This window comes from Sander lucioperca, chromosome 1 (assembly GCF_008315115.2).
Source record: "Sander lucioperca isolate FBNREF2018 chromosome 1, SLUC_FBN_1.2, whole genome shotgun sequence".
NCBI classification, from domain to species: Eukaryota; Metazoa; Chordata; class Actinopteri; order Perciformes; family Percidae; genus Sander; species Sander lucioperca.
In genome coordinates, this window is record NC_050173.1 from 50,845,059 (window position 1) to 50,861,455 (window position 16,397).

General features: G+C 41.0%; 1 protein-coding gene across 1 annotated transcript in view; it reads left to right on the forward strand.

Annotated features, from left to right (window-relative positions):
* Window positions 1-16,397, forward strand: part of gpc3 (glypican 3) — a 134,553-nt gene that overhangs the window by 85,386 nt on the left and 32,770 nt on the right. Inside the window, exons 5-6 of the mRNA XM_031280151.2 lie at window positions 507-632; window positions 7,962-8,073. Coding sequence (XP_031136011.2) covers window positions 507-632; window positions 7,962-8,073 — 238 coding nt within the window. The remainder of the gene's footprint in view (window positions 1-506; window positions 633-7,961; window positions 8,074-16,397) is intronic.

Below are 16,397 nucleotides of genomic sequence, written 5' to 3' on the forward strand. Positions count from 1 at the left end.
TTAAGTCATAATTGTTGCTTGAACAAACGACTTATGTGGGCGTTTTTGTGGGGAGGACAGTCTTGATAACATCCCTGACACTGTGGACAGGTTTCCTCCTATTTCAGGCTTTCTCCTCTCAAGTTTTTTCAACACCCCTGATGCAACAACAGGCTTAAATGAGCAGTGTGATAATGCCCAGCGTGGCTGCTGGCCTTGGCAGTATAATGGCCATATTAATGTCAATTAGGAATAGAAGCACTGCTTATTCTTGCCTCTTTTACACTCTCTTTCTCGAGGGGGATCTCATCGACTTGCTTTCACTGCTATCAAGCTGAATTCCCTCTCTTTTTCTGTCTCTTCTTCTTTGTGTTTCTTCCCTTGTGTCTCTCCTTCTCTCGCTGTAGGACAATTTATCTTTCTGCTTTCTTCTCCTTGCTGACGTGTGAGAGTCATATCCAGATTAACTGAAGTTTTATCCTTTGTCTCTCTCTATGTTGAACATTTCCTTTCTGTGCCTACCCCAGGGAGTTCATATCCGACTTGAAGGGCTTCAGCTCCTTCTACAGTGGTCTTGGGGAGGCGCTGTGCAGCCGTGAGCCCGCTCCAGCGAACCACTCCCTCTGCTGGAATGGGCAGGAGATGACAGACAGGTAAATCAGTGTCTCATTCGCCTGTATTGATTTATTAGCAATAAAACACACTGCTAACCCTATAGACAATCCCACTCCCTAGCACAGGCTACAGCCTGTGGGATGCTCCTGCTCAGGCTTATTGCCTTTCTAGACCAGGGGTCTTCAACGTTTTTTAAAACAAGGACCCCTTAACTGAAAGAGAGACGGAGCAGGGACCTCCTACTACATATAGTATATTGTATAAAATAAAGTTGCATAATAAAGTGGGCCTACAATAACGTGTGGGCGCCCTAAGGCTTTATACATATCTTTTTAGTGCATAGAATACTAAGCTATTCAAATAGCCTAATAATTGTTGATATTTTTAAATCATGTTTAAATGTTAAATATACATGTGGAACAGTGAATCCTTAGGATGAACTGTGTCTGTTACCTATAGGCCAGTAAGCCTATCAGCAGTGGGGATTTATATTTGCTGATAATATGTTGGATTCATGTTAATACTTTTCAATTTTTGAAACAACTTAATCTGGAGGCCCCCCTGCATTGACTCTGAGGACCCCCTAAGGGTCCCGGACCCCCTGTTGAAGATCTATATATATTGCTTGCTCTGATTTCTAAATCCCCATCATTCCAGCAGCACATTTACAGTAGGAGAGTGTAGGTGAGCTGAAGGGTAAGTTTCCTCAGAGCTGATGAGCTTCACACGAGGGCCCCAACTCTCCCACTGAGTGTGAGTGTAAATCTTGACTTTGGCTCTATGGGATGTTATTAATGTCAGGCGTGCTGTCACCTTCTTCTCGCTTAGTTAATTGCTGTTTCGATCGTTCTCTCCTCCTTCATCCAACATCTCCTGTGCACCCTGCAGAACCTCATTTAGTTTGCACAATATTTCACTTCACCCCTGTCCTTTGGCTCCACATATCATAACTTCCCACTTTTTCCACCCGCGCCGTCAGCCGGCCCCAATTTCAATTTGGCTTAGATAGTTATAGATATCATCCTTTTTTTTGCTTTGTAAATTATGTGTGGAATTTAATCAATGCAGAGGCACACAATTCAAGACGACATGTTTTACCTCTTGTTCCCAGTGGTGTAGTCTAATGTATTTTAGCGGGTATACTGTACTATATAAATATAGATAGATAGATAGATAGATAGAGATACTCTTTTTATCCCAAAGGAAATTAAGGTGTCCAATAGCTTATATACAACATACATACATATAGGCACACAGACATATGACATCCACGCACACATATATACTACAAAAATACAAAGGAAGATATTAATAGTGTGCCCTTACAGTAAAGTTAGATTGTAGCATGTTTAAAGGAGCGGTGTGGAAAAAATGCAGAAAGGTGCAGTGTCAGTGCAAGTACTTTGCCAGTGCAAATTCTATATCTATTCAAGTACCAGAATGGACATATGGAGTCTGGGTGTTCTCCCCCAGTGAAATTTTGAGCGTCAAAGACTTAATTTCCTGCATTCTGATACACTTTAATGCACTAATTTACAGTGGGAATCCCTTTATTTAGCCTATGTGAAGGAAAACACAGATGACAATTCAAAATATATCAAGAATATAATGGAAAGTATGTTGTTACATGTCATTGCACATTTTTAAGTGGGTATATGGAAATCCTGGAGCTTTCTCAGTGGGTATACTGCGTATACCTGTTTATCACGTAGACTATACTACTGCTTGTTCCCAAGGAGGACTGAGAATAAATTCTGAGCTTTCTCAAACTGCTGAAAGAGAGTCTGAAAAGAGTCTCAATCTGAGGGGAGACATCAGGTTGGCATGGGGGCAGAGCTGTCCTCAGGGGACGATTACAAGCTGGACCAAACAGAGTGATAGGAAGGTGCAGGGAGGCAGGAAAGGAGAGGAAATGATGGAGAGATTACAATGTCTCCAGGCAAGCAATTCTCTATGTGTCATCTGGGAGGGCATATGCCTGCAAAATTCACTCAGGATACATTTTCACTCCTAGATTTGTTCTGGATCATCTTCCATTATCCTCCCAGATAGGACAGTCTCCAGAGCCAAACATGGCATTCATTCTCATATTGTCTCATGCAGATAAATTTAGATTGGGTGGGGGGGTGGGGTGGGCATAAGCGCTGGAGGGGTCGGGTACTGAATGTCTCCAATACTTACTTTTTTCTTTTGAGCTAAATGTGGCGCTTTTTATCAGGCATGTTTACCATCCCACCTGGAGCCAAGATCAGAGGAGCAACACTTCTCACCACATCAAAGCGTGTTACACTGATAACTGTAATAATAGATAGGGTGCCGTGTCAACTCAAAACATTGAATTTCCATTCCTCTTTTGGATCTAACTCATGCGTGTGTGATAAGTGATAAAAGATTAGATGCTATGTCAACTGTGAACATTTAATTCAGGGACTGTATGAAAATGAATAGGGCGTGGGAAGGTGAAAACAGGGATGGTATTGTTATTTTTCCATTGGCTGAACGTAGAGTAGTATTTAATGTTATCACCCTTAAAAGAAATTTCCATCATTCCTATTCATAGTTACATAAAATGTTACAACAAAAAGATGATTTTCACTTGTACTGTAGTTCAGAGATCTTCAACAGGGGGGTCTTAACATGAATCCAACATTTTATTAGCAAATATAAATCCCCACTGATGATAGGCTTACTGGCCTATAGGTAAGGTAGTCATCCACAGATACAGTTCATCCTAAGGACTCACTGTGCCACATATGTTTAACATTTAAACATGATTTATAAAATCATGCCAACAATTATTATTTGAATAGCTTAGTATTCTATGCAAAAAAGGTATTTATGAAGGCTGTATGCCACCCTACGCGTTAGGCACAGTTTAATATGCAACTTAATTTTATACAATATATGTAGTAGGGGGTCCCTGCTCTGTCTGTCTTTCAGTTAAGGGGTCATTGGCTTAAAAAATGTTGAAGATTTTTCAGCTGTAGTCCCCAAGGAAACAGCTTTACTTTGAGCTATCTTAGTTCAGCTTGTCAACAGTCTAACTGTTGCTAATAAGGACTAAACACAAAGTACAGCTGAGGCTGATGGGAATCTCATTAGTTTTGCAGATATTTGGTCAAAAACCAAAGTATTGGGCACATTATATTTTAGAGGAAAAGTGATCACAATTCATCTTGAGTAGAACATGAATGTCTTTAGTCAATTTCATGGAAATCCATCCATTAGTTGTTCATTTCACTAAAAATTCAAGTGGTGGAAGAAGTATTCAGATCCTCACCACAATGTAAAAATAAAATACTACACAACTAGTAACATCCATGCATTCATTTACTTAACTAAGTAAAATTATGTAAGTATTATCATGAAAATGTAAGTATTGATTGTGCAGTAAAATGCTCCCTGTGTGTGTTTTCCTATTATATCTGATGTTTCTGGATGAATATTCCTGCTGCATTGATGTGCATGTTGCACTTCACTGCTGTAGATGTTGAGGTTGTGCTCATTGTAACTCCTTTATACACTCTTTGGTAGTTTAATATACAGCAATGCATCATATTCTATAAGGTCATCATATGTTTGTAGCGTTGCTGTCCTGTGAGAACCACGTATCTCTAAAAAGTTCATAGTGTCAGAAAAACAGCCCTGTTTTCAGCTTTGGGACGATGCATTTTCCAGCTGATCCGAGAGGCTTTTTAAAGACTTTATAAGAAGGAGAATTTTCTTAACACATGAAGGAACACTTCATCCTCCAGTTTATCACAAACATTCAACATCAACACATCTGGAGATACATGGTCTTCACTGGACAGAAAGGGGATAAAAAAAAATCTGTAACTAAAGCTTTCAGACAATTGTAATGCAGTAAAAAGTATAATATTTCCCTCTATATATTCCCTCTGTATAAAGTAGCATCAAATAAAAAATACTCAAGTTAAGTACAATTGCCTCAAATTTGTACTTAAGTACAGTACTTGAGTAAATGTTATCTTAGCTACATTCCACCACCGGAAAAGTCAGGGGTCTGGGGTACTAAATTTCATGGCAATCCATCCCATAGTTGAGATATTACAGGCCGGACCAAAATGGTGACCGACAGGCAGGCGGGTATTCTGAGAGAGCCATGCCACCGGCATGGACAAATAAAACAGCTTTCACTGGTCTACATTGGTGACACACATTAGCAATTCCATTGATATTGAGATTGGTACACAATTAAACAAGTTGTACCATTTTACTGTTATATTATTTTCACCTATTGTGGGTGTTGTAGTTTGTTTCTAACCCACTGCTAGTACCAGCTCTTCTCGACTCGACTCGACTCGACTCGGCCGCGGTGCCCCGTCCTCCCTTTTCCATTGCAGATTACCGCCTCATGCGTGAGGTGAGCGTTGCTGGTCGTCATAGCGACGCCGCAGGAAACTGCCATGACCTAACGCGGCACACACACAGAACGTCGAAGGTGTGTTGTTTTTGATTCTCGGCATGTTGCCAGAAGACACATTTTATTCCAAAAGCTGGAGGCAGCAAAAAAAAAAAAAAACGCCGCTGGCTAAACTATCTAAAAATGGCGGGTTTGTTCAGGACACCCCCGTCTGTCGCTAGCAATGATGACGCAGTGATTAGTGACCATTCTCTCTGACCAATCAGTAGTCTGCAGGTTTTCACGTCACCTTTTGGTATCGCCTAGCCTGACGTGGTCATACTTATATTCTAGTCAGAATATGAGTCTGATACTGCTCCACTGGGCTGTGATTATGGGGCGTGTTTCAACCGAACCAAGAAAGAAAATGCCTCTGCACTCAATTGGATAGACCTACAACCAATCAGAGCAAGTATGTGACGTATGTGACGTATGTTGAGCCATCGAGGCCAGCTGTACCCGTACAAATCGACAAATGCCTTGATCGCGGTTCTCTGTTCCTCTTTTAAAATGAATGCGCTGTCGATATCTTCTGTAACAGACGCGATGGCGGAATCTACACATCTTAATTCTCCAGCGGCAGCCATCTTTGTTGTAAATGAATTCAACCCAAGCGCTCTTTGGTGAAGTGGTTGATTACGTTACTGTTGATCATCTGTCTATCATCGTATAAAGCCCGCCCTGACAATTTGATTGGTCCAAACTGCTCTGGTTCGAGCATAGTTGCTCCACAACGGATCAAGTCCAGACCGAACTTCCCGACCTCAAATGTTGTGGGTGGGGCTAAGTTTGGCTGGCATCCAGGCTAGCTATCGCCTCAGCTCGCTTGGAACCTCAACGGAGGTGATACTAAATAAAGTACCTGTTGGCAGATACCAGGGACTTTTTTTCATTATAGAAAACCAAAAAAGGCGAGTAGAGTCGAGGCGAGTCGAGCAGGCACCATGTGATGGAAAAAACGCCATTAGTCAAGACGAGGGTTGAAAGAAAACATTAATACCCCTGACGAGGGCTTTGCTTTTTCTTTTACAAATTGGAAGATGCCACCAGCCAAATAATGTTCATACAGCCCCTTACAGCTATTTTTACGATATCATCTAAATTAGACTTTTGTTTTGCTGAAGATCATGTTCAGCCTGAAGAAGTACAGTGTATTAACAGTAAAAGCCACACCGTTTACACCCCGCACACCCTGACCTTTGACCACGTCTGTGTCTTTGGCACTGGAAGTGTGATCAGGTGGTGTGAAAAGCGTCAGACTTCATCATATATATTCCTTTAACACCTCCCTCTGCTGTGTGCTCTGATGTGACAGACATCTCATTTCAGACTGGACCTAATAGCATGGTGTTAGATTGGATTAGGTTATCACTGGAGTTAACTGACCATGATCAGCTCTGCTAGCTGCGAACAATAACACACAAACGATCAGATAACACACTGAGAGCTGACAGCTGAGACTATCAGTGAAAAGAATTTAACAATTTAACGGTGACACACGCTACATTATGTCTCGGTAAAATGAGATGACTGGCATCTATCGTGTGAAACACTAACCTGCCTGGGCTCCTTATCGTCACTCAAAATCTCCCTCTCTAAATCCTTCTTCCTTGACCCATATTTCCTTTTTTTCTCTCCTTAATGGATCACACATCTCCCTCCATTATTAATGTGATAATTAGCAGCAGAGAGGGGGTGAGATCATGGCTAATAAATAACTGGGGAAAATGTAATTTGAATTTAATGAAAAGTCTAGCTTAGGGGAGAGCGAAAGACTGATGAATGAAGATGGCAGGTGAAGGGTGTGTGTGTGTTGGGGGGTGGGGGGGTGCTCAGGGCAGTGTCACAGAGATAAGAACAGAGTATGACCTCATGCTTCCTGAACTCACTCACAGGGTTTTTTTTCAAGACCTTTTTCTTCATTACTTCTCTCTGAAAATCTTTTTTCTCCCACGTTGGCCCACTTGTCCTTCATCCTTCCGACATTTGCAGCAATATATAGCAGGTGGCATTTACACTGAGATGTGACCTGTGCCCTCAGCACCACTCGTATCCCTTTGTGGCGCCTGGGGGGGGGAAGACATGTTGACTCACGCTCATCTAAACACGCTTGTCTCATTGGTTAGCCTCCTCCTCAGAGCTGGGATGTGGTGGGAAGGGGTTAATTCCTGGCACTGCCAAGAGCAAAGAAACACCTGCAGGATTGTTTCAGACTCACCAACTCCTCCTCTTGATAACATGCGCAGGTGTCAACAGAGTCGTGTTTCCTAAGTTGCACAGAGAGACATGTAAGCACCTGCCTGTAGGCTGCTCGGGACTAAATATACCCTCGCTGCTAAAGCAGGACAAAAGTACATCTGTGCTAATGTCCTCTCATTAACATCAGATATGATTAAAAGCAACTAATTGACCACTTTAATGTCCGTGCAATTAATTATCAGCCAGACTTTGTGTAACATGCAGTTAAACTCCTTTGAGGATGTTTTTACCTCCTGGCAAAACTCAAAAGTTGAAAACATTTAACTCAGCACTTTGAACATAAATACTTTCTTTCTAAGAAGTATGCAGACTCCACAGCTTTTATTGAAAATATAACAATATATCTTGAAACATAAAACAATGTTATCCCCTGTTTAACTTTATAGGTGTCTTCAGCAAGGGAAAAAGTCAGTCTTTTGGACAGGGTTGAGTTACAAATTAACTTTCCAGTTCTGCAGCTCGGCCCCTAAGCTAAAAAAAAAAAACACACACACAAGAGCTGTCATTCATCTCATCAACACTAGATGGGGATAAGCGCCTTGTTTGGAGTGATGGAGCAACAGTCAGTTCATTATAGCTTACACTCATGAAGCTTACATTGAGGTTTCTCAATTCAGTAAAACTCCTCTAAACAATCAGAAACATAATAGCTTGAGTCCATTTTCTTTCTTTCCTGTCCTGTCAGGTTTCCTGGGCCGGGCCTGAAGCGACCGCATCCCGGCTCCGAGTCCCGAAGCAACAAGCCCCCTGAGCCGATCATCAGCCAGATCATAGACAAACTCAAACACATCAACCAGGTCAGCTGTGTGCATGCACCACTTGTCATAGTGAGTTCTTGTGTTAAAACTTGTGTGTCTTTTTTACGGTAAGTTTGAACACTTTCTTTCTTTGTGCACACACGTTGCCCTTTCCCTGTGTGGAGGCCAAAGGGTTTACCTAACTATTAGTTCTACCTCTTGGTTCACAATTGGACATTGATTTCCAAGCTGCTACAGGTCTGAACAGAACAAGTGAAGGTGTGAAATGAAGATGCCTTGTGTTGCAATGCAGATATTAGAGAGGACCTCCGCTGACAATCGGTGTTTCCACTGGGGTCCTGCTATGGTTAGAGTGTAGTCACCACTGTCCTACAAAGGCCACAGAAGTAAGAACATCAGTAAATGCAATGACAAAACATGACTGCAATTGTTGTCTATCCTGCAAAAAGATAGCAAGTTCTTTTGTTCTTGGCAAATAAAATAATTTGATATTTAATCTGAAATGACACTTTTTTTATGGTACACACAGATTTATGGTAATGATAAAGTGAAGTTACCTCATCAAATTCCTCTGTCATTCGTCGGATGATCTCAGAGTTCTGCATGCCGCGAAACATTTCTCCACTGACGACACCTGATATACACAGAGGAGTTAGACAGAAAATAATTTGACACAACGTGAAGTAGACCAACTCAGGGAGAAGATAGTACCAAAATATGTCTGTATGACACACAGATTCAAATGTTGAATTGAAATTGACGAGATCTAGTAGCGCAACATCCCTGTCATGTTTGTAAGACTCAATCCAGTCATCAATGACAGACTGTAGAAAAAGATGGATGGACAAATTTTAAAATCAGAAATCAATAAAGGTCTTATGACATGCTGCTTTTTGGATGCTTTTATATAGGCCTTAGTGGTCCTCTATTACTGTATCTGAAGTCTCTTTTATATAGACCTTAGTGGTCCCCTAATACTGTATCTGAAGTATCTTTTATATAGACCTTAGTGGTCCCCTAATACTGTATCTGAAGTCTCTTTTATATAGGCCTTAGTGGTCCCCTAATACTGTATCTGAAGTCTCTTTTATATAGACCTTAGTGGTCCCCTAATACTGTATCTGAAGTCTCTTTTATATAGACCTTAGTGGTCCCCTAATACTGTATCTGAAGTTTCTTTTATATAGACCTTAGTGGTCCCCTAATACTGTATCTGAAGTCTCTTTTATATAGGCCTTAGTGGTCCCCTAATACTGTATCTGAAGTCTCTTTTATATAGACCTTAGTGGTCCCCTAATACTGTATCTGAAGTCTCTTTCCCGAAATTCAGCCTTAGTGCAGAATTACAAAATGAATGGCAGTCAATGGAATGTTAACGGCGGGTAAGTGCTTGTTAGCATCAAAATGGCGCTATAGGAGCTACGGGTTGTTGACAGACGCTTACCCCCTTGGTTTTCAAGCCATGATGTCTCTTTCTCTTCTCATGGGTGGGCCAAATTCTCTGGGCGGGCAAAGCAGAGAAAGGGGAGGTAACCTTTCCCCTTATGAGGTCATAAGGGGAAGATTCCAGATCAGCCCATCTGAGCTTTCATTTTCTCAAAGGCAGAGCAGGATACCCAGGGCTCGGTTTACACCTATCACCATTTCTAGCCACTGGGGGACCATAGACAGGCTGGGGGAACTCATATTAATGTTAAAAAACCTCATAAAGTGAAATGTTCATGCCATGGGACCTTTAAGAATGCAGAACATTAGTTTTTTCATGTTACTGAGAAACAGATTTTTACAGTGCGACAGTCTCAAACAGCTTGCAATTCATACCTGCATTGCACTGCACTCAAACAGCATCACGTTTTCCATGCCATTCTCCTGGTGGTGGCCATTTATCCGACCTGCTCCCTTCCCTCCTTTCCCTTTCTCCCCTGCTGCCTTCTTCCCCTTCTTTCCACCCTGGAACAGAATATAAGACCATAAGGAATGATAAAGTGTGAGAATCATTGCAGAGAAGACAAAGCTAGTTTTAAACACTTGTCACAAATAAGAAAAACTAATAGACACAGTGCTTTGTTACTTGACCAGGCTGTCCTGACCCAGGTAGGGGTGTCAATGATTAACCGTTTAACCATTAACTGACAATAAGAATTTTGACAGATATAAGTTCAATAAGGGCTGCAAGATATGAGGAAAATATGCAACAACGTTGTTGAATATTACAGATTTTAAAGTGTACTCCGTTCCATCTGCTGCTTTTCAGTATTCTGCTAAAATACAACAACATGCTTGTTGAATTAAAAAAAAAGTAAACGAAATCCCTTTAACATTCTTTTATTGAACAATTGAACAAAACACAAAAGGCATCCTTGGGGAAAAAAAAGAATGATAGTTACATTTTAAAGTGCTGTTGTCTGCTAATACTCTGTGAGTGTCTTCTGCGATATTTCGCCATCTTTTGCGATGTGTATATCGCGGATATCGTGATGACGATAACAGAACGACATATTGTGCAGCCCGTTTTGTCAATGCGTTGCTCTTTTTAAACACAATAAAATGCTATTGACCGAAACATGTCTAAACCAATGTTATATAGTTGTTATTTTGTGTCTCATCTGCACTGCTCAAAAAGACAAAAACAACCTCTCATTGGACACAAATGCACCAAAATAGGAATCAGACGAGGAGATGGGGGGGGTTGTTGTGACGGATAGGAATTATGTCCTCCATCCACAGTAAGCCCAAGCTGTCGTCAAGGCCGAAGCCCCCTTTTTTGGGTCACTGCAGTCGCCATGGAAACCACCTTTTGGAGTGGGATGGCTGAGTGCAGAGATGTTAGGCTCAAAGTATGCCTCTGTAGGTAGATGTATCAGCCCACAGATCTGTCTGTATTTCCTGGTCCCTCGGGGTTGCGCTTGTAGCTGGCTGTCAACACTGCTGACCACCTACAACCCCCCCCCACACACACACACACACACACACACACACCAGCTTCCTGCTGTAAAGTGTATTTGTGTGTGTGTGTGTGTGTGTGTGTGTGTGTGTGTGTGTTAGTGTTTGAGCTCCTGAGTGCTGCAGGCCTGTCACAATGGATTACAATCCTTCTCTCGTGTTTAAACAACCTGAGAGATCCAAAGAGCAACTGTGGACCTTCCTCCACTCCCCCCACCCTCTGACAACCAGAGACCCTCAAGAAAAATACAGAGGGTTGTGGTTTGGTTTGAGAAGCCGTCATTTTCTTCAATTACTCTTGCTGTATGACCTCATGAGCGCTTCGTCCTGCTGTAAGCGAGAGGAGCGATACTTGAACAGAGTATGAGGTGTTTACTTACCCCATACCCTCTTCAAAATCCCGCACGGGATTCATCCTAGATCTCACTCTAAATGCTTTATGCAGGTTTAAAAGATGATTCCAGTTAGAGCTGCAAAAGATTAATCAATTAATCGATTAGTTGTCAACTATTCAATTAATCACCAACTGAGTAGGATGCTGGAGATCATGGACAATGACCGCCACCCACTACACAGCACGTTCATCCAACAGAGGAGCATGTTCAGTGGCAGACTTCTGTCACTGTCATGCTCAACAGACAGGTTAAGGAGCTCCTTTGTCCCCAGGGCCATCCAGCTCTTCAATACCACACAAAGGGGGAGGGGAGAAATGGACTTTTCAGCATGAGCCTGTCTCTCTCAGCCCCTACCATTATATCACTCTGTCTGCTGTACAACTGTCTTATAGGCTATATCAGCCCTCCTATACAATCTGGACTGTGGTCATAACATCTACATCTTATAACTTATTCCCTGTTATATATTGTTCTTATTCTGATTCAGTCAGTCAGTTAATATGTTATTATGTTAATATTTCATAGTCATAGTTAATATTTAATAATACTCTACTGCACTGTTCAATCCCTGCACTTTTGCACTATCACCATTGCACACAGTCTACCATAGGACCTTATCATAGTCATTGCATTTCTGTGTGTGATTTTTATTTTTATTCTTATGTATGTGTGATATATGTATGTATATGTGTTTGTTGTGTTAAGGTTGTCTAAGCTACTGGATCCTAAAATTTCCTTCGGGATGAATAAAGTATCTATCTATCTATCTATCTATCTATCTATCTATCTATCTATCTGTCTGTCTGTCTGTCTGTCTGTCTGTCTGTCTGTCTGTCTGTCTAGCTATCTATCTATCTATCTATGTATCTGTCTATCTATCTATCTAACTGTTGTGATAATCGATGAATAGGTTTTAGTAAGTAGAAATTCTCTGATTCCAGCTTCTTTAAATGTGAAAATGTTGTAGCTGCTTCTCTCCTCTGTGACAGTAAGCTGAATATCTTTGAGTTGTAGACATAATAAGACATTTGAGGACGTCATCTTGGGCTTTTGGGAAACACTGATCCACATTTTTCCCCATTTTCTGACATTTTATAGACCAAACAACGATTTCAGTTTACTGTACAAAAATGCGGGTAATATATTTATAGTTTAGTCTTTAATACTCTTTACAGAACAACTCCAACTACACTTATATTGTTATGATAGTTTATTCAAACCACTTTATTTACAAAAAGTTAGCATAAGGTGTTGTATAATAATCCCTCAATGCACAGGAAAACTGCATGTGAACACAACTTTGGCAAGTATGTTAAGTACGCTGGTTGGTTGCATGTTACAACGTACAGTTTGGGTAATCATTTTACCCTTCTGACTTCTTTTTAGCAATGTTGCAACATTCCCATGCCTCAGCAGTTCATTTGTTGAGTATGATGTTTTTGTAATACCAATGGGAATGGTGGCCAAAACTACACAAATTAAAACCCAGTGTTGTTGTGAATGTTTATTGTAATAAACGGGAATCATCCTTTAATCTTAAAAACACAGGAAATGTACACATACACACGCTAATGTAATAAGCCTTTCAAAACTTCCTGCTCTGACAGGGACAGTCATTTGTACACATGTGATTACAAGCAGAGCTGCTGCAGTGCAGACTGTTTACCATGTGGATCAGGTTCCTGATAGGCTTTTGATGAGATTTTGCAAGAAAATGCAGTTTGGTGAAATGACTGAGCTCATTGTGTAACACATTCAGACAATCCCTTAGAAACATGGACACAGGCAAACTCTCTCTCTCTCTCTCTCTCTCTCTCTCTCTCTCTCTCTCTGTGATCAGATGCTCTCAGTAACTTAGTCTGGATCAACCGAAGAATATTTCCAGGATAATTGCCTGACATCCTGCGCGTGCTCCTCACCTTCCGCTCTCTGTGTGTTGCCGTTCTCAAACTCTGTTTTCCTTCGGGAAACAACAACAAACTTTGAGCTAGCGAGCTACATTTCGCATGATTTTGTGCAACAAGGCAGGCCTGCTTTAGCCTAGAAATCTAGACGCACCCTAGCGGCAGCAAATGTAATTTGCAGCCAGGGTCAGTCTAGCAACTCTCCGTTGGCTTACGAGCTGGAAAAACCAAATTCTGGTCAGGCCAATCACATCGTGTATAGAGTCGGTAGGCAGGGGACAGGATACGGCAAAGGTTTAATCTATCAACTAGCGTTGCTCTGGTTGGCTATGAGTGCAGAGGGAATTTGAACGACAACCGTTTATCCCGCCCCTCGGATTGAGTCCTGCCAATGGTGAGTTCCCAGACCCAACATCTTGATGTGGGTCTGGCTTGTCAGGCCAGGCCTGCTTGGTTCAGTCGGGAAATGATTGTAAAGATTTACAAAGAAGATGTTTATGGCATTTACATTTACGCTCTAACTGGGACGTTTTGGGACCGATATGGGAGGATTGCTACGGACAAAATACACACGGTGATACACTGGTAAGAGCAAATTACATTTAACCATGTATCCAGCTAATTTACATAGCTCACGTTACTGTATTGTGTCAACAGTTAACTTCATTTAATATTGTATGTGGCGTTTTCTTTTGCAGGGTTCAAATGTTCAAAACATAGATGTTAATATTAATGGACAACTCATCCAGTTCGGTGAAGTGCTGCAAATGCGGAAGTGCCTTAAACCTGCATTCTATCTGAATTCCAGCAGGGGGCGACACGTGCAAAAGGAAATCGGTTTCTGTAGAAGTCTATGAGAAAGTGACCCACTTCTCACTTGATTTATTACCTCAGAAAACATTTTCATAATGAGTTTATGGTCTCAATCGCTAGTTTTAAGTCTTCTGCAACACAGAATGATGTTAATTTTTTTAACTATGGTCTAGTTGATTTTAAAATCTGCGATAAAGCAGGGGGTGTTTTAGGGCGTGGCTATGATGTGATTGCCGGTGAAAGTGTGTAAAGTAACGTAGAGTGTAAGGGCTCCTCCCTCACTCCTCCCTCTCGTCTCATCCGCAACTAGGATGGCTGCGCCCGTAACGGTAAACTCGACGACGGATAGCAGATTTCCACAAACCAACGGGTGACATCACACATGCTCTGTCCACTAATTTACAGTCTATGGTTCAAACCAACTTCCTTCCCGAATCCCGAGACTATTCTGCAGAGCCACCGTCGCTGCGTCTGGAACTTAGCGCCGCCCAAGACAATTGTGATTGGTTTAAAGAAATGCAAACAACCCAAAGCATTTTTTTTTGGATTATGTGTGGAGTATGCGAGACTACCAGTAACATAATACTCTTTTCTCATTGGCTCCCATGTTGTGCTGATGACGCGGCATACATGTGAACATTTATGGGGGTTGGATTCTGTTTACATAAACGCCTGATATTTATACAGATTGACTATCCACATGGGAGCTTTTAATCCCGTTTCTGATGACCGTACAGCAGAGTCAAGCACATTTCTGCTTGAACTCCATTTTCCTTTAGATCTCGACATCAATGTGCTGGATTAACATCTGACAAAAAAACTGACTGAGCTTGATTGCATATTTCATGTGCAGTAAAACTCTTTATGACTCGTAGCCATTTGTGCAGAAATCAGAATACACAAATATTTACACTACAAATCATCACTATGCTGGTGTACACAATATAACAGGAACACTTCACATGATGCAATATAAAACAATAGTCCTGTAATAAAAACTACCATTGTGAAGTTTACAATATAAAAGTTTTCTGAGAGAGCTCACTCAACTTTATGGTAACTTTTGAGGTTTCAATTTATGGTGTTTATGTATCATTTTCCATTATAATGTAAGCTGTTGTTTTGTCTAACCATTTGTATATCCATTTTGGACATTTGCAAACATGTTTGAAACAAATGTATTGTTCAGTAAGTAACAACGAGACTAAGAGGCTACAGTCATGCTAGTGGTTCAGTGAGGCGATACTTAGGCAAGGCGGTGCTTTAAAGGTCCAGTGTGTAACGTGTTTAGTTGTTCATTATCAAAATCTGTGTTGCCCGTTCACAAACTTGTCCTTTTTCATGAATATTTACCCCCACCATCAATTCCAAGTATTCCTATTGGCTTGAAATTTTACATTTGCATTTGCATGAACTGGGGTAGACGCTCCATATTCATGCTCCATCTTGAAATACGTTAGCAGGTAAGGGACATACAGGATATACTGCTCTGCCTTTCACGTTTTCGCTGTCACTTGATAAACTCACAGGTGCTGCTAATGCTGCTAATGGGTATCGGATCTTCCCCGCCCCGGAAAGTTTGAAGAAGGAAACATGGAGGACCACACGTATTCAAAATCCAAATTTCAGGAACAGGAGTCTTCTTCTTCGCCCAGAAAAAGATAAAGAATGTTGAAAAGAGCAAGAGAACGGCTTTTTGAAGCGTGAAGGCTACCGTAGCTGTAATACGTACTTTGAACTGTGTGGCGAGAGAGTTGATTGTGATATATGATCTCAACGCTAGATGGGAGAAATTTCCACACATTGGACCTTTAAGCTAAATGCTAACATGCTCACAATGATGATGTTAAGCAATTATGTTTACCATTTTCACCGTCTTAGTCTAGCGTGTTAGCATGCAAACATTTTCTAATTGGCACTAAACACAAAGCACAGCTGAGGATGATGGCCATGAACCAAAAGAGATTATATATTGAAGTTTTGACCTGACGTGTGGCGCTAGATGAAAAGTTAATGGGTCGTCAAAGTTATTACAATTCATCCTGAGAGGACCATGAATGATTGTACAACATTTCATCAATAAATCCCAATAGGTGTGGAGACATTTCACTCAAAACCTCATGATGGAGCTAGTTGAAAAGTCAAATCAATTAAACAGAAAATCAAATATCACAATATTTTTGACCAAATACCTCACTAACGATATTGCGGTGATATTTTAGGGTTGACTATTGGTGTTTTTAGAAAATATTTAGACTCAATTTTTGATAAATAATCATCAGTAATGTGGATATAATGACTAAGTGGG